Genomic DNA, 27938 nt, shown 5'->3' on the forward strand with positions numbered 1-27938 from the left:
GAAATACATGTGGTATAATCAGTGACCACACTTCATCTCTTCTCATGAGCAATTAGACCAAGGAATTAGCTATTGATCAAGATTTGAGAGATTGAGTTACCAAGGAATTGGAATTCAATCACTTAAGATTGCCAAGGAGATCAATGAATGCATTGATTGAGGAAGAGATGAAAATGAACTTGATCCGGAGAATGCAACATCTCCTAAGCCCAATGAATTCCCCATTTCTGATCTTACCCATTCTCTTTAGTTTCTGCCATTTACTTTCATGCTGAACTCCCTTTCCCCATTTAAGATTCTGTAATTTACTTTCCGTCATTTATTTTCAGCTCTTTATTTCCAGCATTTACATTTTCTGCTATTTACTTTTCCGCCATTTAATTTCCTGTAATTCTCAAACCAAATTCTGCTTAGCTCAACTAGAACATTCCTCCAATTAAAGTTGCTTGACCAATCAATTTCTATGGGATTCGACCTCACTCTATTGTGAGTTTTTACTTGACGACAATTCGGTATACTTGCCGAGGTAGATTTGTTAAGAGACAAGTTTTCGTGCATCAAGTTTATGGCGCCGTTGCCGGGGATTAATTGTGATTAACAAACTACCGGTTGATTGATTTACTAGATTAGACACTTTTCTTTTGTCTTTGTTTTCTTTTGTTTCTTTATTTTCTTTTGCTATCTAACTGTTTGTGTTAATGCCTCACCAAGAAGTCCCTGTTCGTGACCGCTCTGGCTCTTGGTGATTTTGTTATTAATACAACAGTTTCTTTTACTTTGCTTCTTCTCAAATAAAATTGGCATATGATCACATTCTAAGTTTGGTGTTGCCCTGCAACATTCAGTTTTCAATCTTTCTGGATACATGCATCGATTCTAAGAGAAAGTGTCACACTAAGTTTGGTGTGCCATTTATTTTTCTATGCAATGTATCCAGCAACACCACTTATTTGTATAATCATAATGTCTGTGCTTCTTTGGCCTGTAGTGTTATCCTTAATTTTTGCTTGCTTAACCACATACATCACTTACATTTCAATATGTAAGACGTTCATGACCCATCATAGACCCCACCACCACTGTTTTATTTGCTGCTTGAAGACAAGCAATTAGTCTAAATTGGTGTGGGAAGGGAGAAAAGTAGGAGAAAAAGGGCAACAATAATGAAGATGAACTACAAGGTGGTAAAGTTCCTTTTTCCTCTTACTTATTTCCAGTACATTCAATTGCATGATTGTCTTCTAATTTCTTTGTATGTATGTGTGCTTTCTCCTTATGAATAAGCATAGTTTGATTTTTGAATTACAATATGTTGTTGTGACATTATGATTGCCATCTTGAATTTTTATGAGTCCAAAGCAATGTAGTTTCATGATCATAAACAAACAAGGTCATTTAAGAAGAAGTTAGCATGAGCATATAAGTATTGGGAAGCTAGCATGACTATTGTTGCTCAATTGCATTTGAATTTATTTAATTGAAGTTTTCATCTAGGACATTTTATGAAATTTTTGAAATCATGAAAACCTTGAAAAAGCAATTGCAAATAAGGCAAGAAAAAAAAGGGGGAGAATGAGAAAGCTGAAGGCTCTGAGTACCAATGACAATTCAATTGTTAAGTGCTTGTGGTGTTTATGTATCAAGCAAAAAGCTTGAAAACAAAATATTTAGAGTCAAGGATAGGCTCAAGTGCAAAAGCACTCTCTCAAGGCTCAAGGCTCTGAGCATCAATGATTAGAGAATCAAGAAGACAAGAAAATAAAATGAGACAAAAGAGTCCTCTGATTAAATGCTTGTGGTGCTTATGTATCAAGTGGTAATACTTGAAAACAAAGCATTTAGAGTCGTAGCTTTCAAATCATGGTGCAAAGCACCTAGAAGATAAGATAAAAAGAGAATGAAAAGCTTGTTCAAGGAAGAAACATACAGAAAAGATTTCATAAAATGAGCTAGATAGAGGCATCAATCATCTGAATTTCTTTTGTGATTGTTGCATGCATAGAAAGCTAGCTAACCATGAACATTACACTGCTACTCTTCTTACCTTGGATTGTCAAACCTTATTGCATGATTCTCTTCTTGCTTGGGGACAAGCAAGATTTAAGTTTGGTGTTGTGATGCCAGGGCATTATGGCCTATTTTTCTATGCTTTTTCAGTAGATTTTAATTCAGTTTTCATACAATTTCTGTTGATAAAGGAGCAAAAGCATGAAAAATTTCTGTATGAAACAAAATCTCAAGCATAGGTGAATTTTAGCTAATATACAGGGTAAATATGATGAAATAGATCACACTAAGTGAAGTTTTGATTTTGGGTATTATTAGCACACTTAGTATAATGAAGTTTGTCTTGTATGTTACTTTGATACACTTTGTTTGCTTGATTTCAGACCAAAAGAAGCAGAGAAGAGCCACATTAGTGGCTACGTTAGCGCCATTAACGTGGCCATTAAAGTGGAAGGAAGGAAAGCTTGGAAAGTTAGTGAGAACGTTAACGCCACTAACGTTAGCAAAAGGCAAGAAGACCCACGTTAGCAACCCCGTTAGCTCCACTAACGTGGGCACTAACATGGAAGAAAAGAGAAGCCCCAACATTAGTGAGAAAGTTAATGGCATTAACTTTGAAGAAGGAGCAGCGTTATTGGCAAAAGAGAGTGCCAATAACGCTAGCGAAGCAAAAGAAGACCCACGTTAGCTTCCACGTTGGTTACATTAACGTGGAAGGAAAGGGAAACGCCAACGTTAGTGGAAAAAGTGAGTGCCACTAACATTTACGAAACAAACGAAGACCCACGTTAGCGGCCACATTAGTTACACTAACGTGGACACTAACGTGGACAAAAGTCTCACCTGGCAGCCTGACCATGCATTCTTCAAACAAGAATAACTTGAGCCACAAAGCTCCAACTGAGGTGATTTCAATGGCATTGGAAAGTAGGATTCCAGATCTTTCCAAGCATATATGGTACTACATGGTGGACACTGAATTTGAGGGAGAAAATCTGCCCCGAAAGTGCAAAGATGAACATGGTATCAACCTGTAGTAAGGCCAGCTGACCTCTTCACCTTCCAAGAAGTGTAACTCGAGCTGTAGAGCTCCAAATGATGCGCTTTCAAAGGCGTTGGAAAGTAGACATCCAGGGCTTTCCAACAATATATAATAGTATCAGGTGGACATTAAGTTTGAGCTCCAGAACCTGGCAATATTAAGCCCCTGATCGCTAACGTTATTGTGACTCGCTTTTTCCAGTAACGCTAGCGACTATGCCAGCGACCTTGTCCACTTCAAAGTAGCATAACTTGAGTTACAGAGGTCCAATTATAGTGATTCTAGTTGCATTAGAAATCTGACATTCAGAGCTTTCCAACGATATATAATACTTTATAGTGGGCATGAAATTGGAGAACAAACAAGAGGCATCTTTTAAGCCCCAAAAACACCAACTGGGTAGCAAGTGTGACGTTAGCCACACTAACTTCAGCACTAACTCCACACTTGTAGCGTTAGTGTGGCTAATGGAAGCAATAAAGCCAAGTCACCCTGGACCTCAATTTGATTCACTTCTCTCTCAAGTCCACTTCAAAGCTCAAGCAAGCAAGCCCACAAGTGTCAACCAATCAAGGCCACAAGAAGCATCTAGAATAGAAATTTTCATTTTATTGTAATTTGGTTTTAATTTCATTTCATTTTGTAATTTAGGAGAGCCTATATAAAGGCCGTAGTTTTTACTTTGAAATATTCTAGAATGGAGAATTGAAGGATGGGGGAGAGAGTGAAGACCAATTCGAACTTCTGTGAATTGGCACACTCCAAGGGGAGTAGGTCTTCGGACCCTTCCCCTCCTACACTCTTCTTCCTTTTCTCTTCTTTTCTTCCTTAGGAGTAGTTTCGTTTTCTTTGTACTTTTCATTTATGAATTTTGAAGTTTCAATTTTAGTTTCAATCTTCATCTTTACTTTTCTGCACTTTCTTTCTTTTCTATTTTGGTAGAGCAATGATCAACTAACTCTTTTCATTGGGTTAAAGAGCTCTATTGTGATTCAATGGATCAATTGTAGTTCTTATTCTTCTTCTTCTTTCTTTTCTCTTGATTTTACTAGAGAGCTTTCGATCTTAATCCAATTGGGTAATTGTCTCGGAAAAGAAATTGCTCATACTTGGATTTTCTCTGAACCTTGGAAGAGGAATGAGGAAATCATGCTAGAAATGCTCTCTCACATTGGATTAGATTGGGGGTTGGATGGATACTGTGACATTTAATCTTACCAATACTTTGATCTATGAATGTGTGTGGTATAATCAGCGACCAAACTTCATCTCTTTCCATGAGCAATTAAATCAAGGAATTGGGAAATTGTTCAAGCTTAGAGAGATTGGATTGCCAAGGAATTGGGATCCAATCACTTAAGATTGCCAAGGAGATCAATGAATGCATTGATTGAGGAAGAGATGAGAATGAACTTGATCCGGAGGATTGCAATATCTCTTGATCTTAATGTTCATTTTATTTTTAGTTCTTACATTTACTTTTCTTGCCATTTTACTTTTTTGCACTTTATAGTTTTTCCTTTACATTCATGTTATTTACACTTCCTGCTGCTCATCATCCAAATCTGAACCATCTAACTAGGATAATTAATCAACTATTGATTGCTTAATCCGTTAATCTCTGTGGGATTCGACCTCACTCTATTGTGAGTTATTACTTAACGACAATTCGGTATACTTACCGAGGGGAAATTTATTGAGAGACAAGTTTTCGTGCATCAAGTTTATGGCACTGTTGCCGGGGATTGATTTTGCATCAACAATGATTAAATTGGTGGATAACTAGATTGAGCATTTTTTTTATTTTGTTTGATTTTATTTGAGTAATTCACTTTCAGTTTAGCTGTTTTCTTCCTTTTCCCCTACCTTTTTTTTAGTTGTTTACAATTCAGTTCACTAAACCACTAACTGTTTGATATATTGCCCCACTCACACTAACAACATTTCTAACAAAAATACTCTCTGCATCTACCCCCTTCTTGCTTTTGCCTTGTTGGTTGTATGACAGGTAGAAGAAGCGGGGCTTCAACTTCTTTTGATTCTGAACCTGAGAGGACCTTCCTTAGATTAAGGAGGGAAGCAAGAGGAAAGAGAGTAGTTGGTACGGAGGAAGAAGAGGAGTATTTTGAACCAGACATGGATGAGAATATAGAGAACCATCATAAAGAAGAGGCTCACAACCATGGCAGAGAAGGCCCAGTGCATCATGCTGGGCAAGAGAGAAGAGTTCTAGGATCCTACATCAATCCAAACCCAAGAAACTATGGAAGTAGCATCCAAAAGCCAACCATACATGCCAACAACTTTGAACTAAAGCCACAGCTCATCACCCTTGTTCAGAACAACTGTTCATTCGGAGGAAGTGTTCAAGAAGATCCCAAGCAACATCTAACCACCTTCCTGAGGATATGTGACACTGTGAAGTCTAATGGTGTTCATCTTAACACCTACAGACTACTTCTTTTCCCCTTCTCACTCAAGGACAAGGCATCTAAATGGCTGGAATCCTTCCCGAAGGAGAGCTTAACAACCTAGGAAGATATGGTAAACAAATTCTTGGCGAGATTCTATCCTCCTCAAAGAATCAACAGGTTGAGAGCTGAGGTTCAAACTTTCAGGCAGCAAGATGGTGAGACTCTATATGAAGCATGGGAGAGGTTTAAAGACTTGACAAGAAGATGCCCGCCAGATATGTTCAATGAATGGGTGCAGTTACACATTTTCTATGAAGGTCTTTCTTATGAATCAAAAAAGGCAGTAGACCACTCATCTGGGGGATCTCTGAACAAGAAGAAGACCATTGAAGAAGTCATAGATGTCATTGAGACTGTAACTGAGAATGACTACTTCTATGCTTCTGAAAGAGGCAACACTAGAGGAGTGATGGAGCTAAGCAATGTGGATGCACTGCTAGCTCAAAACAAGATGATTACCAAGAAATTGGCTGACCTCACCAAGAAGATGGAGAGGAATCAAGTAGCTGCAATCACCTTTTCAGCAGCAACTCAAGAAGGAGTGAATGAAGAAGCAGAGGGTAGTCAGGAGCAAGCCAACTACATTGGAAATTCACCTAGGCAGAACCATGACCCATACTCCAAAGCGTATAATCCTGGCTAGAGGAACCACCTAAACTTTGGGTAGGGAAATCAACAAGACCAAGGCCAAGATCAGAGACGCCACAACCCCAACAACAATGCAGCTTACCAACATCCCACACAGAGATCATATCAGCACTCACCTAACAACACATCTCAACATCCATACCAAAGCCAAAATAGCCCTTCTCATTTCTCCAATCTCAACTCTCCATCATCGGAAGAAAGACTATCAAGGATTGAGACTCCACTTGAAGGCATATGTAAAGAAATCCAAGATAGTAAGGTGTTCTGAGAGGAAGTGCGATCCAACATGCAGAATCAAGACGTTGCCATTAAGAAACTTGAGACACAAATTGGCTACATATTTCTGCAAGCTCCCAGCCATGACCTTCACAGTAACATTGAACCAAATCAGAGGGAGGAGTGTCATGCTATCACCCTTAGAAGTGGAAAGGAATTGAAGGAGACTTCCAAGCAACCACAAGAGAAAGATGCAACTGGAAGAAAGGAGGAACAAAATGAAGTTCAAGTCCCCACCTCTAATGCACATCCAAAGGGAGAAGAGCTGAAGCCATATATTCCAAAAGCCCCATATCCTCAACAATTAAGGAAGAAGGGGGATGACAGCAAGTTCTCCAGATTTTTAGAAATCTTCAAGAAACTACAGATTAACATACCCTTTGCTGAAGCAATAGAGCAAATGCCGCTCTATGCCAAGTTCTTGAAGGAGTTGATGACCAAGAAGAGAAGCTGGAAGAACAACGATACTGTGATACTAACCGAAGAATGTAGTGCTATCATTTAGCATAAACTGCCCCAGAAATTGAAGGATCCGGGGAGCTTCCAGATTCCTTGTATTATAGGAGAAATAACAGTGGAAAAGGCTCTATGTGATTTAGGAGCCAGCATAAATCTGATGTCTGTAGCTATGATGAGAAAAATGAAGATTGAGGAGGCCAAACTTAACAAAAATGGCCTTGCAACTGGCAGACCGTTCATTCAAGTTTCCTCACGGCATAGTGGAAGACTTGTTAGTGAAGGCAGGAGACTTTATCTTTCCAGTAGACTTTGTAGTATTAGACACGAAGGAAGGAGCTAAGGCTTCTATCATCTTGGGTAGACCATTCTTAGCTACTGCCGGAGCTGTCATCGATGTCCAAAAGGGCGAACTTACCCTTAGACTACACAATGAAACAATGATGATCAATGTGTTCAAGGCCATGAACTACCCACAGGAACCATTGGGAGAATGTATGAGGTTGGACTCACTGGAAGATGTAATACAAGAGACTTTTGAAGAAGAAGAGCTTGAGGAGTTAACAGAAGAGGAGGAATCAGCATCAAGCGAAGAAGCTGCAACAGCTGAGGTTCAGGTTCAGGGCACAATAGAGGAGAAGAATGAAAAGAAAGAAGCACCCAAACTTGAACTGAAGGCACTGCCACCCACTCTCAAGTATGCATATCTAGGGGAAAATAAAAGTTACCCAGTGATCATAAACTCATCTCTCAGCCAAGAACAAGAGGAGGAGCTACTCCAAGTGTTAAAAAGGGACAAGGATGCCATTGGGTGGACCCTTGCTGACTTGAAGGGAATTAGTTTGGCCATATACATGCATAAGATACTGTTGGAAGATGATGCCAAACCATCCATTCAACCCCAAAGGTGGCTGAATCCAGTCATGAAGGAAGTGGTACAGAAAGAAGTCATGAAGTTGTGGCAAGGAGGGGTGATCTATCCGATCTCAGACAGCCCTTGGGTCAGCCCTGTGCAAGTTGTCCCAAAAAAGGGAGGAATCACTGTAGTCCCCAATGAGAAGAACGGACTAATCCCTACAAGGACTGTCACAGGATGGCGGATGTGCATAGACTACAGAAAACTCAATAAAGCTACACGAAAAGATCATTTCCCCCTTCCTTTCATGGATCAAATGCTGGAAAGACTTGCAGGACACGCATATTACTGTTTTCTCGATGGTTATTCAGGATATAACCAAATAGTGGTTGATCCAAGAGACTAATAAAGATTTTTCAAAGATACCAAAGCCTTTAAGCAATCTCCTTGTATCTGATACACCATTTATCTTTGATGAAAAGTGCATGCTAGCATTCGAAAACTTGAAAAAGAGGCTATCCTCTACCCCTATCATTTCCCCACCTAATTGGAATTTACCATTTGAACTGATGTGCGATGCATCTGATTTCGCAATTAGGGCAGTATTAGGACAGAAGAGAAATGTCACTTTATGGTGACAGGAGGAATACTTCTTGGCTATAAGGTTTCTAACCAAGGCATTGAGGTGGACAGAGCTAAAGTGGAACTCATTGAAAAATTACCCCCACCAAGTGATGTTAAGGCAATTAGGAGTTTTCTATGACATGCTGGCTTTTACAGAAGGTTTATTAAATATTTTTCAAAGATAGCCAAGCCTTTAAGCAATAGAATCCCTCATGATAAAGGAGGAACACATGATACAAATGTAAATGAGTTCTTCCCAGATGAACAGTTGATGACGATTCACAGAGCACCCTGGTTTGCAGATATTGCTAATTTTAAGGCAACTGGGGCTCTACCTCCAGAAATCAACAAACATAAAAAAAGAAAGCTCATCAACGACGCAAAGTATTTTGTTTGAGATGAACCATATCTCTTCAAGAAGTGTTCAGATGGAATCCTGAGAAGATGTGTTTCGGAAAAAGAGGGACGAGAGGTCTTGTGGAACTGCCACGGCTCGTGCTATGGAGGCCATTTTGGAGGGGATAGAACTGCGGCCAAGGTGTTACAAAGCGGATTCTTTTGGCCCACCCTATTCAAGGATGCCAAAGAACTAGTAAAGAACTGCAATGAATGTCAAAGAGCTGGAAACCTACCCAAAAGAAATGAGATGCCACAGAATTTCATCTTAGAACTGGAACTATTTGATGTGTGGAGAATCGATTTCATGGGACCATTCCCAACCTCATATTCAAACAAGTACATCTTGGTAGCAGTGAATTACGTTTCCAAGTGGGTAGAGGCTATTGTAACCCCAACGAATGACAACAAAGTGGTCATGAACTTCCTCAGAAAGAACATCTTTAGCCGGTTCGGAGTCCCACGAGCACTCATCAGTGACGGAGGGAGCCATTTTTGTAACAGACCACTAGAAGCTCTCCTCCTACGATACGGAGTGAAACACAAGGTTGCCACACCTTACCACCCCCAAACCAGTGGGCAAATCGAGATATCTAACAGAGAGCTAAAAAGGATCCTGGAAAAGACTGTAGGAGCATCAAGAAAGGATTGGTCGAAAAAGCTGGATGATGCTCTTTGGGCATACAGAACAGCATTCAAAACACCAATCGGAATGTCCCCATATCAACTGGTGTATGGAAAAGCCTGTCATTTACCATTGGAGTTGGAACACAAAGCCCTTTGGGCTCTCAAGCAACTAAATTTTGATAGCATTTTTGCTGGTGAAAAGAGGGTCTTGCAGCTGCAGGAAATGGAGGAATTCAGATCTCAAGCCTATGAAAATGCTAAAATTTATAAAGAAAAGGCAAAGAGAAGGCACGACCTCCACCTGACACCTAGGAGCTTTGAGAAAGGACAGTAAGTGCTCCTCTACAACTCCAAATTAAGACTTTTCCCTGGGAAACTCAAGTCAAGGTGGTCAGGACCTTTTCTTGTCACAAAGGTCTCGCCATATGGACACATAGAAATCATGGAGGAAAGTTCAAGGAGGACGTTCACTGTGAACGGACAAAGGCTCAAGCACTACATGGGAAACATGGGGGAAAACCCCAAAATGAAATATCATCTCAACTGATGGAGAAATCGTCGAGCTAGTGACGCTAAAAGAGCGCTTCGTTGGGAGGCAACCCAACCTAAGGTAGTTTCCTTTTCATGATCATCTCAATAAAGGGTATAAGTAGTTCCCCGTATTGTGAGGAGCTAAGTTTGGTGTTGCACACCAAAACAATCCAAGAGTGAATGTGTAATTCTAAGTTTGGTGTTCCACCAAAGATTTCAATTAGAATCATATTACACCTCTTCAATGGCAAGTTGCTAGCCCCAACCAATCAGGAAAACCACTTAACAATAGTTTAGTTTCTATCTTATAGTCATTTTATTAATAAAAGCACATGAGGTTCTCTGCATGTATTCAATCTGTGCATTAGGCAAGGAACTAAGTTTGGTGTTCGCACACCAAATGAAGTTCAGAAAATCATAAGTATACATGCATGCTAACCATCCCTCAAGTGCTTGGGGAACAAGCAACTTCTAATAACTTTGCAGGAATTCAATCAACCTTATGGAAAAACAGTGCACCCACCCAAGGAGGCAAAGAAGGACGGCAACTACATAGGGAGGAGTTCAACATAAACACTCAAGCCAAGTTGAACTATATGTCTGGTCATATGCATAATCTGCACTCTGCAATCCCTAGGTATGATGAAGTCCAAAAAGATCTAACAGAACAAGAGGAAAGGAAGGTGGAACAGCAAAAGGAAACATTGAAAAAGAAGATGGAAGATGCTGGCTTCTGGAAAAAGTTGATTGGAAAAAGCAAGGAAAGTGGGAGTTCAAGCACTCAAGAAAAACACAAAGAGGACAAACAAGAGGGAGAGCATGAGCAACCCCATGACTAAAAGGTGGTGGAGTTCCCTTATTGTCCCATCTTTTTCAAGTTTTAAATAAGGAAAATCATGTATGAAATAGAACATGCTTCCATGGTAGTTTAGGATTTTCAATTCTGTCTTTAGTATTTTCCTTGCTTTTGTCATATGTGTGCTGGTTCAAGTTACTTGTTTTCATCTACATCTTGCTTATTGTATGTTTGTCCTTTTAAGCCAAATAAAAAGAGATGTTATGAAAGACCAGAGTGATGTTCAAGTTGTGGAGTAGGTCCTTAAATTTGTGGTGTAGTAATCACTTAGCTAAGTTAGTTCACCAACAAGGTAGGAAGACAACTATCTGTCTTGAATCATATGCTTGAAATACACCCCATGAGACTAGCTAAATAACAAGATCCTAATAAGAAAAAGGAAAAGAGCAATAAGAGTTGAAAAAGAAAGAAAAGTAATAAGAAATAAGGCTAGGCACCAAGGGCTTGAATCTTGAGGGATATGTCTGTGGTGCTCTTGTACCAAGGATCTGCTTGGATGAATAAGTTCTTAGGAGTGCTTCATCACTTGGTAACTTGGGTTAACTAACCCGAGATTATCAACTGAAAATCCACTATCAAGAGCAACCTTGCTACAGAATATTTAGTAACCCAAAGAGGTGCTGGACACCAAGGCCTCAAGGAAAGAAAATAACAAACCATGTTCCTGTGGTGTGCATGTATGGGGGAGAGAGACTTGAGGGAGTAAGTCCTTAGGGGTGTTTCAACACCCAGCACCTTGAACCAACTGGTTCGGGAGTGTTGGCTGAAAGCTTATCTTAAAGAGTTGCCCCCTCACAGAACACTTAGCCTAAGGATGCAATAAACCGTGGAAAGACAAAGGGATCAATAAACAAAAGTCTCAAAGGGTGCAATCAAGTGAGTATTCCAGAGCATGATAAATGTCTGAAAGCCAGTAAAGGAATGAACCTAAGTTGCTATGCATGAAACCCCATAAAATCAAGGACATGACTTCCACAATAATGATTCATTCCTCTTGACAATTCATTCATCATTCTCATGTTTCAGTACTTGCTTAGGGACAAGCAAGCTTTAAGTTTGGTGTTGTGATGCCAGGACATTTTGGCCAGTTTCACTGACCTTTTCTTTATTGTTTTAGGGTAGTTTCATGCATTTTCTTAGGAATTAAGCAAGTTTTGGGTAGATAATCACTTACATCTTGATTCAAGCAAACATCATGAATTTGTACATCATTTTATGAGAATTATGCAAGAATTGAATGATAAAATAGATGATGCATGATATCATAACTTGGATTAGAGCTTTGATGCATTGTATTTGCTTGATTTCAGGACAAAGGAAGCAAGAAAGAACCACGTTAGCAGCCACGTTAATCTAATTAACGTGACCACTAACGTGGAATGGGCATACACTTGCAACGTTAGTGAGAAAAGTGATCCCCAATAACGCCTTCGAAACCATCATGGCCCACGTTAATTGCCACGTTAACTATATTAATGTGGTAGTTAACGTGGAGAAAAAGGAAGCTCCAGCGTTAGTGGTAAAAGTGAATACCACTAACACTCCCAATTGGCAATTTGCTACGTTAAGAGTCACGTTAACTCAGTTAACGAGAACTCTAACGTGGAGAGGGAAGACAATGCCAACGTTAGTAACACTCACCTTTGTCACTAACGTTGGACTAAGCCCAATTGGCTACGTTAAGAGTCATGTTAACTACATTAACGTAAACTCTAACGTGGGAAGAGCAAGGAATCGCCATCGTTAGTGACACTCACCTTTGTCACTAACGTTGGAACAAGCCACTATGAGCCACATTAGTTGCCACGTTAATTACATTAATGTGGAAGCTAACATGGAGGAAAGAATTGATGAGCCAATGTTAGTGACACTCACCTTTGTCGCTAACGTTGGAGAAGGCAATCACCACCACGTTAGTGGCCACGTTAAGATAATTAACGTAGGGCACTAACGTGAGAAGGGGTGTTTGGAGCATTAGTGACAAAGGTAAGTGTCACTAACGCTCTCGAAGTTGAGGCATACCCACGTAAAGAGTCACGTTAGCTATACTAACGTGGACTCTAACGTAGGGAAGAAGGGGCTAAGGGCAACGTTATTGGCAAAGGTAAACCCCAATAACGCTCGCGATGGATCAAGAGGCAACGTTAGTGGTCACGTTAGTGCCACTAACGTTGAAGTTAACGTAACTCATCTTGGGCTAAGACTCGAACCCACATTTTTACTTAACGTTAACACCACTAACGTCCTAGCCAAAGTCCATGCCTACTTCACACTTTCTCTGCAAGTAAAGCTGAGCCCACTGAAGATTCAAAACTGCTTCAACTCAAGATCCAAAGGTCCATATCCAAGACTTGAAGAGCCAACTGTAAGATCAGAAGAGTAGTATATATAGGAGTAGTTTTGAACTAGAGAGGAGCTTTTGGATTGAGAGGACTACTTTTTGGGCGGATATGGTGACATATAATTCTCCCAATACTTTGATTTGGAAATACATGTGGTATAATCAGTTACCACACTTCATCTCTTCTCATGAGCAATTAGACCAATGAATTAGTTATTGATCAAGATTTGAGAGATTGAGGAATTGGAATTCAATCACTTAAGATTGCCAAGGAGATCAATGTATGCATTGATTGAGGAAGAGATGAAAATGAACTTGATCCGGAGAATGCAACATCTCCTAAGCCCAATGAATTCCCCATTTCTGATCTTACCCATTCTCTTTAGTTTCTGCCATTTACTTTCATGCTGAACTCCCTTTCCCCATTTAAGATTCTGTAATTTACTTTCTGTCATTTATTTTCAGCTCTTTATTTCCAGCATTTACATTTTCTGCTATTTATTTTTCCACCATTTAATTTCCTGCAATTCTCAAACCAAATTCTGCTTAGCTCAACTAGAACATTCCTCCAATTAAAGTTGCTTGACCAATCAATCCCTGTGGGATTTGACCTCACTCTATTGTGAGTTTTTACTTGACGACAATTCGGTATACTTGCCGAGGGAGATTTGTTAAGAGACAAGTTTCCGTGCATCAGTTAGTTGAGTTTAGGTTAGAATCAGTGTTAGTTTATACATAATTAAACATGCTGTTAAGAGCTTCTTGAGTTTTAATTTCAATTTGTTTGGATTGATTGACTGATACTTTGCTGAGTCCCTGTGAAATGCTGCTGATTTTTTTCATGTAATTGGTGTTGAATTTTGATTTGGTGTTGCAAAGAATGCTTGTTAGTGCTATTTTGTGTTGTTTATGCCTTTGCATGCCAAGTGTTCGACAATATGCCAAGTGCTTTGAATATGTTTCACAATATGCTCTTTTGTTGGGAACTTTCAACACATAAAGTTTGATATGTATATAAAAGTCATTTAATTGAATAGAATAAACTTATGAAGATCAAAGTGGTTTACGAGTGTAATTTAATTTTCTCTATGTTTTTGTATCTTTGAAGTGGCTGGACTACTAAATTGGATTAGTATTTCATTCTCTATTTCCACTGCTAGGCTTGCTCCTAGTTCATAGAATAGTTGCTTTATGTTGTGGCACATGCAACATGAACTCTCTAAAATATACTACTGACTTCTTTAATGCCAAACCCCTCACTCTATCTGTTATATATGTTTTGGTGGATTGTTTTATATTTTATTTTACTATTAGTAAGTATAGTAATTAATGGAGAGCAAAGAAGAAAAGGCCTAATTAAAATCTAAAATCCGTTTGTGGTCTACACTTAATTTGAACACATGATCAATTTTCCTTTCTAGTAGGATGATGAGCGGATATTTTATACGCTTTTTGTCATTGTTTTCATATAGTTTTTGTTATGTTTTGTTTAAGTTTTATTAATGTTTCATAGGTTTTAGTCCAAAATTCACATTTTTGGATTCTACTTTGAGTTTGTGTGTTTTATGGTGATTTTAGGTATTTTCTGGATGAAATTGAGGAACTTGAGCAGAAGTCTGATTCAGAAGCAGAGAAAAGACTTCAGATGCTGTTAGGATCTGACCTCCGTGCACTCGAAGGAGCTTTTTTGGACCTATAGAAATCCCAATGGCGCGTTCTCAACGGCTCTGGAAAGCTAACATCCAGCGCTTTTCAGAAATATATAATAGTCTATACTTTGCCTTGAAAATGAAGGCCCGAAACTGGCATTCAACGCTAGCCACCAGCCCCATTCCTGGCGTCCAGCGCCCACAGGGGAGCAACTAGAGTTCAACGCCTAAAAGGGGGTCCCTAGCCAGCGTTCAATGCCCCTAAGGGACACTAGCACGTGGAAGACACTCAAGCTCAGCCCAAGCACTCTCCAAGTGGGCCGCAGAAGTGGATTTTTGCACTATCAACTTATTTTATCTTATTTTTGTAATCCTTAGTCATTAGATTAGTATATATATACAAGAGTTCACCATTGTTAGGGGAATCTTGCCCATTCAAACCTTTCATTGTATTTTTCTATCAGCATTAGTCACTAACCTCCTAAGGTTAAGGTTAGGAGCTCTGCTGAGATTCATGGATCAATAATATTACTGTTTTCATTCAATATGTCTGATTCTATTTTCTTATGCAACCTCGTTTTTCATCTTATGAATTGATGGTGACCCGTGACAATCACCCTTGTTCTACATGGGTTCCATGCGATTCCTAACCCAGATAGCGTTGAACTAAAGCTAGAGATTACATTGCGGTTTCCAATAGAGCATCTGAGCAAGTTTGGATATGTGACATATAATCCCGTTGACTCTGGGTGCGTGAGGTCTCTGTGGCATTAAGGCTAGAGTTAGAGAAGTAGCACTTTCTGATCTGGAAGATCTGCCTTGTCTGTGGCACCTTGAGTAGGATGGCGAAGGGGAGTGGACTGCTTAAAGCTTCATTTTCTGCTATAGTGAGAAACCTAGAGGTGGCTTGATAAGAGGACATGAGTCATCTCAACGTGGTGGATTGCTGTAGTAGAGGAGGTTAACTTGATGAGAGGACATGAGTTAATCACTTACGGCTGCCATTGAAGGAATCAGAAGGTTATTGAAGAAGACAATAAGAAAAGTTAATCCAGAAAGACAAAGCATCTCCGAAGCCTCAACCATTCTATCACCACGGATTTCTCGTCTATCTAGTAACTTTTTATTTATTATTTTGTTTTATGCTTTTTCTGTGACAAACTATATTTTCTATCTGCCTAACTAAGATCTGCAAGGTGTCCACTGCTTGCTCAAACCAACAAATTCTACGGAGCCAGTTTCGTGCACCAAGTTTTTGGTGCCGTTGTCGGGGATTGTTTGGATTCGACAAACAACCAGATTATCTTGTTGCTTAGATTAGGTACTTTTTACTATTTTGTTTGAGTCTTTTATTTTCTTTTCCAAAAAAATAAAAAATTTTCAAAAATATTTGCTTTTCTTTTTGATCTTTATCTTTTTGATTGAGTCTTTCGTTCTTGTTCTAGTTAAAGTTTCGAATTTTCTTACTTTCTTTCCAAAATTTTCAAAAATAGTGTCATTTGTTAAGTTTGGTGTCTTTTTGAGTCATCTTGAGTCTTTAAGTTTCTTTTCTTTTCTTTTCTAAAATTAGAGTCTTTGATTTCAAAATTCTTAAGTTTGGTGTCTATGAGTATTTTCCTTTAAAATTTTTGAAATTAGTGTCTTTGATTTTCAAAGTTTTTAAGTTTGGTGTCCTTTAGTTGTTCTTTATTTGCTTTGAATTTTTTAATTTGTTCTTGGTGTTCTATCTTGGTATTCAAGTTGTTCTTGTTTCTTTTCATGTTTTGATCTTAAAATTTTTAAGTTTGGTGACTTTTAGTGTTTTGTTTTTGAATTTTCGAAAACTTAGTGTTTTAGATCTAAAAATTTTAAGTTTGGTGTCTTTTGGTTGTTTTTCTCTTTCTTCATTAATTCAAAAAAAATATATTTTCTATCTTTAATCAAAATTTTTGAATATTTCAAAAAAAAAAAAAGATTTCAAATTTTTATTTCAAAATCATTATCTTATTTTATCTTAATTTCAAATTTCAAATTTCAAATCTTATCTTTTTAAAATCTTTTTAAATCTTTCCTTTTAATTTGATTCTTTCTTATCTTATCTTTCTTTTAAAATTTAAAATTCAAAACTTTTTCAAATCTTTATCTTATCTTGTTTCAAATTCAAAATTCAAAATTTAAGATTCAATTTTCAAAATCTTATCTTATCTTAATTCAAATTCAATTTTCAAAATTCAAATTTTCAAACTTCAAAATTTAAATTTGAAATTTCAAAATAAATTTTTTTCAATTCTTATCTTATTTTCAAATCTTTCTTACTTAGTTACTTGTTTTCTCTTTCTTCTTTTTTTTTTTCAAAACTTCTTAACTAATTCCTCTCTCTTCTATTTTCGAAAACTTCCCTTCTACTTCTCTCTCTTCTTTTTTGAAAATCACACTTAAGTTTTCAATTCTCTTTAATTCAATTAATAAATAAAATAAAAACAAAAATATTTTAATTCTAGTTTCTCTTTTCACTTCTTAAGTTTTAAAATCTTTACCCCCTTTATTTGAATTCTTCTTCTCTCCTCTCTATCGTCATTCTTCTTTCTTCTTCACATCTCACAGGGAGTCCTCTGTTCTTGAACAGAGAGCTCCCATTATTTTTCTTTCTTATTTTCTTTTTCTTGTTTATGAGTAGGAATAGGGATAAAGAACCTCTCTTTGATCTTGATCCTGAACTTAAGAGGACCCTAAGAAAGCGTTTACAACAAGCTAAAGCACAACATTCCGGAGAAAACCTCACAGAGCTATTCGAACAAGAAGCTAAAAACACAGATATGGCAGCTGAGCCAAATAATGAAGGAGATGCAAGGAAGGTTCTTGGTGACTTCATTACATCAACTTCTGACCTCTATGGCAGAAGTATCTCTATACCTGCCATTAGAGCCAATAACTTTGAGCTAAAGCCTCAGTTAGTCTCTCTGATGCAACAGAATTGCAAGTTCCATGGACTTTTACTGGAAGATCCACATGAGTTCCTATCTGAATTCTTGCAAATCTGTGACACTGTTAGGACCAATGGAATGGATCCTGAGGTCTGTAGACTTATGCTTTTCCCTTTTGTTGTTAGAGACAGAACTAGGATATAATTGGATTCTCAACCTAAGGAAAGCCTAGCCTCTTGGAAAAAGTTGGTCAATGCTTTCTTGGCCAAGTTCTTTCCATCTCAAAAGATGAGCAAGCTAAGAGTAGAAGTACAAACCTTTAGACAAAAAGAGGATGAATCCCTCTATGAATCTTGAAAAAGATACAAGCAACTGATCAGGAGGTGTCCTCTTGACATGCTCTCAGAATGGTCTATCCTAGGAATTTTCTATGATGGTCTATCTGAGATATAGAAAATGTCTTTGGATCATTCTGCTGGTGGATCACTCCACTTGAAGAAAACACCTGAAGAGGCATAGGAACTCATTGAAATGGTTGCAAACAATCAATTCATGTACACTTCTGAGAGGAACCCTGTGAACAATGGGGTAGCTCAGAAGAAAAGAGTCCTGGAAGTTGACACTCTGAATGCCATATTGGCTCAGAACAAGATCTTAACCCAGTAGGTCAATATGATCTCTTAGCATTTGACTAGATCACAAGTTGCAACTGGCAGCACTCAAGAAGCCTCCTATGAAGGAGAAGCCTATGATCCAGATCAATCTTCAATGGAAGAGGTGAATTACATGGGAGAACCCTATGGAAACACCTACAACCCTTCATGGAGGAATCATCCTAACCTCTCATGGAAGGATCAACAGAAGCCTCAGCAAGGCTTCAACAATAATCAAGGTGGAAGAAACCAAAATAGGTTCAACAACAGACCATCATTCCCATCTTCTCAACAGCAAATGGAGACTTCTAAGCAGAGCCTTTCTGACTTAGAAACTATAGTCTCTGAGCTCTCTAAGACCACTCACAGTTTCATAATTGAAACTAGGTCCTCCATCAGAAATTTGGAGGTACAAGTTGGTCAGCTGAGCAAGAGAATCCCTGAGACCCCTCCTAACACTCTTCCTAGTAACACTGAAGTGAATCTAAGAGAAGAGTGCAAGGCTATCACTGTAGAAACTAAAGCTGAATTTGAAGGGGATAATCTGGCATTAAACGCCAGTAAGGAGGTTCTTACTGGGCGTTCAATACCCATCAACCCACCATTATTGGCGTTGAACGCCAGTAAGAAGGTCCTTACTAGGCGTTCAACGCCCATCAACGCACTATCTCTGGCGTTGAACGCCAGTAAGGAAGACCTTACGGGGCATTCGATGCCCAAAAAGGCACTATCACTGGCGTTGAATGCCAGTAAGGAAGTCTTTATTGGGCGTTCAACGCCCAAAAAGGCACAACCACTGGCATTAGGTCTTACAGGGGGTTCAACACCCACCTAAGGCTTCCTTATTGAAGATCTGAAGGTAACTAAGGCTCATGAGGATACTATAGAAGTTCCCTTGCAAGCCTTATTGCAAATCATGGATTATGAGGATCACTCCTCCTCTGATGAGGAAGGGGAAACTAGGGAAGAGCAAGTTGCTCATTACCTAGGATTCCTCATAAAGCTGAATGCCAAGTTATTTGGTACAGAGCCATTGGAGGAAGAACCTGCAATGTTCACCAAGGAACTCAATGCCTTGGTTCAGCAGAAACTACCTTAGAAGCTGCCAGATCCCAGACGCTTCCTGATTCCTTGCAGCATAGGCACCATTACCTTTGAGAAGGCTCTGTGTGACCTAGGGTCAAGCATAAACTTTATGCCACCCTCTGTAATGGAGAGGATAGGAATTTTTGATGTGTAAGCTGCAAGAATCTCATTAGAGATGGCAGACAAGTCCATGAAAAAGGCTTATGGACTGGTAGAGGATGTCTTAGTAAATGTTGAAGACCTTTACATCCCTGCTGATTTTATAATCCTGGATACTGGGGAGGAAGAGGATGAATCAATCATCCTTGGAAGACCCTTCCTAGCCACTGCCATGCCATCATTGATGTGGCAAAGAGAGAGCTAATTCTACAGTTAGGGGAGGACCACATCTTGCTCAAGATGCCTAGCCCTAACTCTCCCCCTGATAACAAAAAAATAGTTGTGCAACACTTAGTGTTCCAACCCTCTCTCTCAGTGCAAAATCATACAGAGCCCCTAGACACCAATTCTAAGTTTGGTGTTGGGCAGCCATTATCAAGCACTGAGAACAAAGGTACTAAGAAGAAAGTACCTGAAGGCTGGAGGGATAAGAAAATCTCTACTAAAGGCCTCTCACCTGGCATGAGAGTTGTCTTCACAGACAATCCAGTCATTCCACACACTGTGAACAGGATCCTGTCTCTAGAACATGTGAAACTTATCCATGAGAGCACAGGCAAGAAGTTCACTGTAAAGGACAAAATTCTGAGCCCCTATCCATCTTCGTAAGGAGCTAACCGTCAAGCTAGTGACGTTAAAGAAGCGCTTGTTGGGAGGCAACCCATTAATAATTAATGTTTTCTTGTTTTTCTTTAAGTTTATTTAAGTTATTTCAGTTTAATTTCATATTTGTTTAAGTTTGTGATCATGTGCAGCAGTTAGAACAGAAACAGAAACAGTCAGAGCTGGAAATAGAACACCCTGGAGCAGAGACCTTTCTGGCGTTGAACACCAGCCAGGGAGCACAATGCTGGCATTGAACACCAGCCAGGAAACACATTGTTGGCGTTGAACGCCGGCCAGGGAGCACATTGCTTGCGTTGAACGCCAGCCAGAGAACCTGAAACTGGCATTGAACACCAGCCAGGGAACCTGAAGCTGGCGTTGAACGCTAGTCAGGGGGCAGACCCTAGGCGTTCGATGCCCTAACAAAGGCACAGACCTGGCATTGAACGCCAGGAATGATGTACCTCAAGGGCGTTCAACACCCAATGAGAGGCACATACTTGGCGTTGAACGCCAGCCAGGAACAAGAGCTAGGTGTTCAATGCTCATAAGGGGGCAGGGAACTTGAATTCCCTAGCCCCTCAGGATCAGTGGTTCCCACAGAATCTCCACCAACCCCACCTTCTTCTCTCTCTTACTTTTACTCTTCTCCACACACTCTTCCCTATAAACCCTAACCCAATCACATCCATATAACTTTTCGAAACCACCATAACTCCTACCAACCCCCACCCACTTCAAATTCAAAATTTCTCACCCAATTCCCACCTATTCATTTGAATCCTACCCTATCCTATAAATACCCCTTCTTCCTACCCTTCATACACACACCATTCATACACTAAAGCCCCTTGGCTAAAACCACTCGCTCCCTCCATCTCCCCTATTCTCTTCTCCTTCTACTCTTTTCTTCATATTTTGCTCGAGGACGACCAAAGCTTTTAAGTTTGGTGTTGAAAAAGCCTTGCTTTTTGCTTTCCATTCACACCTATGGCACCTAAAGTTAGAGAATCCTCTAGAAAGAGGAAAGGGAAAGCAGTTGCTTCCACCTCCGAATCTTGGGAAATAGAAAGATTCATCACCAAAGCTCATCAAGACCACTTCTATGAAGTAGTGTCAAAGAAAAGGGTGATTCCTGAAGTCCCCTTTAGGCTAAAAAAGAATGAGTACCCAGAGATCCGAAGGAAATCTGGAGGAGAGGTTGGGAAGTCCTAACCAATCCTATCCCAGAAATTGGGATCTTGATGGTGCAAGAGTTCTATGCTAATTCATGGGTCACAAAAAACCATGATACAAGCGTGAACCCAAGTCCCAAAAATTGGCATACCATGGTCCGAGGGCGTCTCTTGGATTTCAGCCTGGAGAGCGTAAGGTTGGCGCTCCACTTGCCAAGGATACAAGGAGAGCCACATCCTTACACTAGGAGAGTCAATTTTGACCTGAGGTTGGATTAGGTCCTTTCAGACATTTGTGTGGAAGGAGCTCAGTGGAAGAGGGATGCGCAAGGAAAGCCTATCCAGCTGAGAAGGCTTGACCTCAAGCCCTTAGCAAGGTTAGCATTCCCCCACCTTATCTGTCACCTATGTAATTCAGCTGGAATTGTCATAGAAGGAGACATTTCTATTGAGGAGGACAAGCCCATCACCAAGAAGATGATGGAGCAAATTAGAGAGCCAGCACATGGACCACAGCAAGAGCATGTGGAGCTGCCTCAATAAGAAATCCCTGAGATGCCTCAAGGGATGCATTTTGCTCCCCAAGGCTATTGGGACCAATTGCACACTTCTCTAGGAGAATTGAGCTCTAGCATGGATCAACTAAGGATGGAACATCAAGAGCATTCCACCATCCTCCATGACATAAGAGAAGATCAAAGAGCCATGAGGGAAGAATAAAGAGTTATGAGGGAAGAACAACAGAGGCAGGGGCATGACATAAAGGAAATCAAGCACTCCATTGGATCCTCCAGAAGGATTAGTGGCCACCATCACAAAGGTGGATTCGTTCCCTTTACTCCTCTGTTGTTTATGTTATTTTTCTGTTTTTTATGTATTTTGTTTTATTGTTTGTTTTTAGTGCATGATCATCTTTATTTTATGTCTTAAGGCTATGAAATATTCCATACATCTCTTACCTTGCTTAAAAAAATTTATTTTATTGAAAAAGAAAAGTAAGATGCATGAATTTCGAGTTACATATTAAGAGTAGTTCAATAATTTGATATGGTGGCAATGCTTTTGTTTTCTGATTATATGAATAAACAGTGCATGTTTGATATTGGAGTAAAGAATGTTAGCTCTTGAAAGAATGAGGATAAAAGTAAAGTATTATTGGTAATCTAAAAAATCCAAAAAATGATTCTTGAAGCAAGAAAAAGCAGCAAAAAGCAACAAAAGAAAAAAAAATTATGCGAAAACAAAAAAAGCAAGCAGAAAAAGAAAAAGCCAATAGCTCTTTAAGCCAAAAGGTAAGAGCAAAAAGCCAATAGCTCTTAAAATCAAAAGGCAAGAGCAAGGATCCAAGGCTTTGAGCATCAATGGATAGGAGGGCCTAAAAGAAATATCTTAGCCTAAACAGTTCAATTGAGCTGCTTCCCTAACTATATGCCTCTGGTGTGAATGTGTCAAGTGAAAAACATGAGACTGAGCAGTTAAAGTTGTGGTCCAAAGCAAAGAGTGTGCTTAATAACTCTGGACACCACTGGCTGGGGATTCTAGCAGTGCTGAATCACAATCTGAAAGGGTTTACCCAATTAAGTGTCTGTGGCATTGTTGTATCCGGTGGTAATACTGGAAAACAAAGTGCTTAGGGTCAAGGCCAAGACTCTAAAGAAGCTGTGTTCAAGAATAAAAAGAACTTAATTAGGAGAATCAATTATATCATCTGGATTCTAAGTTCCTAAAGATTTCAATCATTTTGAGCTTCAATGGAAAGTGAGGTGCCAAAACTATTCAGAAGCAAAAAGCTACTAGTCCCGCTCATCTAATTGAAACTGAGCTTCATTAAAAACTCTGAGATTTATTATATCCTTCTCTTCTTTTTATCCTACTTTGTTTTTGGTTGCTTGGAGACAAGCAACAGTTTAAGTTTGGTGTTCTGATGAGCGGATATTTTATATGCTTTTTGGGATTGTTTTCATATAATTTTTGTTATGTTTTGCTTATGTTTTTTTAAGTTTTCCTACGATTTAGTGCAAAATTCACATTTTTGGATTCATCTTTGAGTTTGTGTGTTTTATGATGATTTCAGATATTTTCTGGCTGAAATTGAGGAGTTTGAGCAGAAGTCTGATTCAGAAGCAGAGAAAGGATTGCAGATGCTGTCAGGATCTGACCTCTGTGCACTCGAAGGAGCTTTTCTGGAGCTACAAAATTTCAAACGGCACGCTCTTAATAGCTTTGCAAAGTTAACATCCAGGACTTTTCAGAAATATATAATAGTTTATACTTTGTTCCAGAAATAAAGCCCCAAAACTAGCATTCAACGCCAGCCACCAGCCCCATTCCTGGCGTCCAGCGCCCACAGAGGAGCAACTGGAGTTCAACGCCAAAAAGGGGGTCCCTAGCCACCGTTCAATGCCCCTAAGAGACACTATCACGTGAAAGATACTCAAGCTCAGCCCAAACACTCACCAAGTGGTCCCTAGAAGTGGATTTTCACACTATCAACTTAGTTTATCTTATTTCTGTAATCCTTTGTCATTAGATTAGTATATATATACAAGAGTTCACCCTTGTTAGGGAACTCTTGCCCATTCGAACCTTTCATTGTATTTTTCTATCAACATGAGTCACTAACCTCCTAAGGTTAAGGTTAGGAGCTCTGCTGAGTTTCACGGATCAATAATATTACTGTTTTCATTCAATATGTCTGATTCTATTCTCTTATGCAACCTCATTCTTCATCTTATGAATTGAGGGTGACCCGTGACAATCACTCTTGTTCTACATGGGTTCCGTGCGATTCCTGACCCAGATAGCATTGAACTAAAGCTAGAGATTACATTGCAGATTCCAATAGAGCATTTGAGCAACTTTGGATATGTGTCATATAATCCCGTTGACTATGGGTGCGTGAGGTCTTTGTGGCGTTAAGGTTAGAGTCAGAGAAGTAGCACTTTCTGATCTGGAAGATTTTCCTCGTCTGTGGCACCTTGAGTAGGATCACGATGGGGAGTGGACTGCTTAGAGCTTCATCTTCTGCTACAGTGAGAAACCTAGAGGTGGCTTGATGAGAGGACATGAGTCATCTCAACGTGGTGGATTGCTGCAATAGAGAAGGTTAACTTGATGAGAGGACATGAGTTAATCACTTACGGCTACCATTGAAGGAATTAGAAGGTTATTGAAGAAGACAGTAATAAAAGTTAATCCGAAAAGACAAAGCATCTCCAAAGTCTCAACCATTCTATCACCACTGAATTCTCGTCTATCTTGTAACGTTTTATTTATATATTTTGTTTTATGCTTTTTTCGTGATAAACTATATTTTCTATCCGCCTAACTAAGATCTGCAAGGTGTCTACTGCTAGCTCAAGCCAACAATCCTTGTGGGATCGACACTGACTCACCTCAGGTATTACTTGGACGACCCGGTATACTTGCCGGTATATCTGTGCGAATTCTGCGAAGCCAGTTTCGTGCACCATAGGACACCCCTCACCCTCAAACTAAAAGACTATAAAATCAAATGATTTTCTTTTGAATTTTTAACAATGTAATAGTTCTTTCTCAATCAAAGTAATGTAGCAGATTTGGTCATTTAAACAAATTACATAATGGATAATATGAATCTTCCTATCTCTTTCATGCACGAACCACACTTAATTATAGTAGGACATCATTATTCTCTGTTTTCAAACTATAAAATGGCATTATATAAATAAAAGCAATTTGAATATTTACTTTTTCTAGTTTTATATCTATTATATGCTTTATTATATAGAACAAAATCTCTATATCTTCAATTGTCATTGTGATTGTGCTAGCACAAAAAGCATGAATAAATAATTATGTTCTTGTTAAGGATTTGAATGTACTTGTTGATCAACTTATACTACTATTTTGATTTATTATGTGCTTTGTAGTGAAGTTTTTAGTTAGAAAGCTTATATTTGGTAATATATACATATAAATGTGTAGCAAAATCTGTTCATTATTTTTTATGGGTGTAAAAATAGAAGAAGAGGAAACAAAATTCAGGTAGTAGATCAACATAATAGGAACACACTTCTGAAAAGGAGAAGAAGGAATTAAATATTATCATTCATGCTGTGGGATAAGGCGATTAGATGGAACATATAGTTTTGAATTTTATTTCTATCTAATTTACCAGCTGTTAAACAAACTGGTGGTGCTAGACAGATTATAATCGACTCCTGCCTTCCATATCCTCCCTCTATTAAACAAACTGTTAAGCAAAATCTTTATACTTTTGATCAAGCAATTCAGGTAAAATTCTGACGTTTGTGTTGAATAATAATATAATATACTGTTTATATATCATCCCTCTGCTCTGCTTCTTTTTGTATAATGAATTAAGAATACATTTAAGAGGCATTGATAGGAGAATTTGCTTTTAGTTTTTATTATAAATTAAAATTCAAGGGCTGCATTGAAAATAGCTTCTACATTGAGGTTCAAATTGGCATTATATACTCAACTATATATAAGAAAAATATTGCATGGATGATTCCCAGTAAAGAGAAAAGAAAAGAAAAGAAAAGAAAAGATATTGTATGAAGTGAACGTGTTTCATCGTATAGCTTCTTGTTTTTTTATTTATTCTCATGTGATGTGCAGCATTGTCATTGTGAGTTATCACAGCTTTATATTAGTTAGTTAATCTTTACTGTTTTTTATCTTGTTTTTTGTAAGACAAGTCTGTGATGTATCTATATATATCATGGCCATTACTCATACTAATAAGAACATTAATAATACACTTCATTTCATGTAATCTAGTTTAGTCTCATCTTCTCTACTCACTAATTCTCTGATTTCATATCATCACATCAATTTTTTTGATATTTTAGTGTTCTAACATTGCAAAATTTTTCATTTTTGCTTATGGCAGATATATACAGTGTCTTTCACTATTCATATTGTGGTAAGTGTAGAAAATAGGTGAACAACCAAAAAATTCTTTTACATACCTAATTAAATAGTTCATATAATTTTATTTGATCTTCTTTTTATTTTGCAGTTTGATTTCATGTTTATTGCATTGATTTGGAAGTTTGGTTTTGCACCCTTTATGGTGTTGATCATTGCCATACTAAATGATGGTATGATAATATTGTGCTGAATAACCTTCATGTAGTTTGCTTGGACTGTTGTGTGATTTTTCAATGATATTTTCCTTCACCATTATCCTTTTAGGTACCATTATGACAATATCCAAGGATAGAGTGAAACCATCCCCACAACCTAATAGCTGAAAATTGAGGGAGATATTTGCTACTGGTATTGGATTGTTGTGTGATTTTTCTAGGTTATGAAAGACACTAAATTCTTCTCGATAATCAATTTAATTTCACGTTTCTTTTAGTATATTTGGTTGTAAGTAGAAACCAGTAGGGATGAGCTCTATGAAAAGTTCACATGTTATCACCTACTAGTGGAAATTGTGATAGTTATGAACACTAACTTTCTGTTGTTGCAGGACAAGTTTGGTGTAAGGTCTCTGAGACATAGCCCTGCAGAATTGATGGCATCCCTTTACCTACAAGTCAGTATTATTAGCCAGGCACTAATTTTTGTCACTAGGTCTTCCAGCGGGTCCTATGTTGAAAGACCTGGTCTTCTTCTACTGGGTTCTTTCATGATTTTTCAGCTGGTAATCTTAATTCTTTTTATTCTCCTCTCCACAACCTAATATGTAAAGATATGTGTTGGCTTGGTTTTCTTCTGTTGTAACTGAAAATTTTTCTGTAATTGGCAGGTGGCAACTACTCTTGTAGTATATGCTAACTGGAGCTTTGTAAGAATCAAGGGAATGGAATGGGATTGGACTAGTGTAATCTGACTCTACAGTTTAGTGACCTATATGCCTCTTGATTTGCTTAAATTTGTGATTATATATCTATCTATTGTTTATTTAGTGTTTTTTATATTAATATATCAAGTTTAATAAATATGATGTAAAGAAAATAGGTTATAGTAAAGAGAAATGGTATAAACCATTTAAGTAGTTAATCAGCTTTTATTTTAAGCTCTTGATGGAATTGTGGCGGTTCAAAACCGTCACATTTTAAAAAAAAAAACTGCATAAATTTGCAGCGGTTTCAAAATCGCCGCATTTTTTTTAAATCCATTGACCAAAATAGCGGCAGTTCTGCGACCGCTGCAAAATCAATTATCTGATTTGAGACGGTTGTGCCAGCGGTTCATTAGAACCGCCGCAAAATCAAATTACCACCCCCTAATAGGCGATGCTTGTGGAACCGCTATTCAGCGTGTCTCTTGTAGTGTTGTCATAAGTTGTTGCTTCCCCACCTTAATTCCCAAATTGATTAGATCTTCTATTATTGCATAATGGTGAAATTTGACCTTTTTTATAATTTCTTTGTTTAATCCAACAAGAAATCGCTCCATAAGAACTTCAAGACCCTTTTTCAACATTAGCTTTAGTCATCAAACTCGTCTCTCCTTGTGGTACTCCATTACATATTTTGATCCTTGTTTCAACTTACGAAACTTTTCAAGAAGCTTCTTATGGTATGTTGATGGCACAAATTGGTTCCTCAT

At 38.5% G+C, this 27938-nt stretch overlaps 1 protein-coding gene and 1 long non-coding RNA gene across 2 annotated transcripts in view; one reads left to right on the forward strand and one right to left on the reverse strand.

Moving 5' to 3' along the window:
- The window catches only part of LOC110267182, a 28040-nt gene extending 4207 nt beyond the window's left edge, over positions 1-23833 (reverse strand). Inside the window, exons 1-3 of the long non-coding RNA XR_002354542.1 lie at positions 23823-23833; positions 9282-9296; positions 6825-6830 (exon numbers count right to left, since the gene is read on the reverse strand). This is a non-coding gene — a long non-coding RNA (uncharacterized LOC110267182). The remainder of the gene's footprint in view (positions 1-6824; positions 6831-9281; positions 9297-23822) is intronic.
- Positions 24256-27216, forward strand: LOC110266868 (plasma membrane ATPase 4-like). The gene is made up of 7 exons (XM_021111915.1): positions 24256-24259; positions 25525-25640; positions 26266-26298; positions 26395-26476; positions 26571-26599; positions 26854-27027; positions 27133-27216. Exons 1-7 carry the CDS (start codon positions 24256-24258, stop codon positions 27214-27216), a joined length of 522 nt encoding a protein of 173 aa, XP_020967574.1.

The sequence above is a fragment of the Arachis ipaensis genome, chromosome B09, assembly GCF_000816755.2.
Source record: "Arachis ipaensis cultivar K30076 chromosome B09, Araip1.1, whole genome shotgun sequence".
Taxonomy (NCBI): Eukaryota; Viridiplantae; Streptophyta; class Magnoliopsida; order Fabales; family Fabaceae; genus Arachis; species Arachis ipaensis.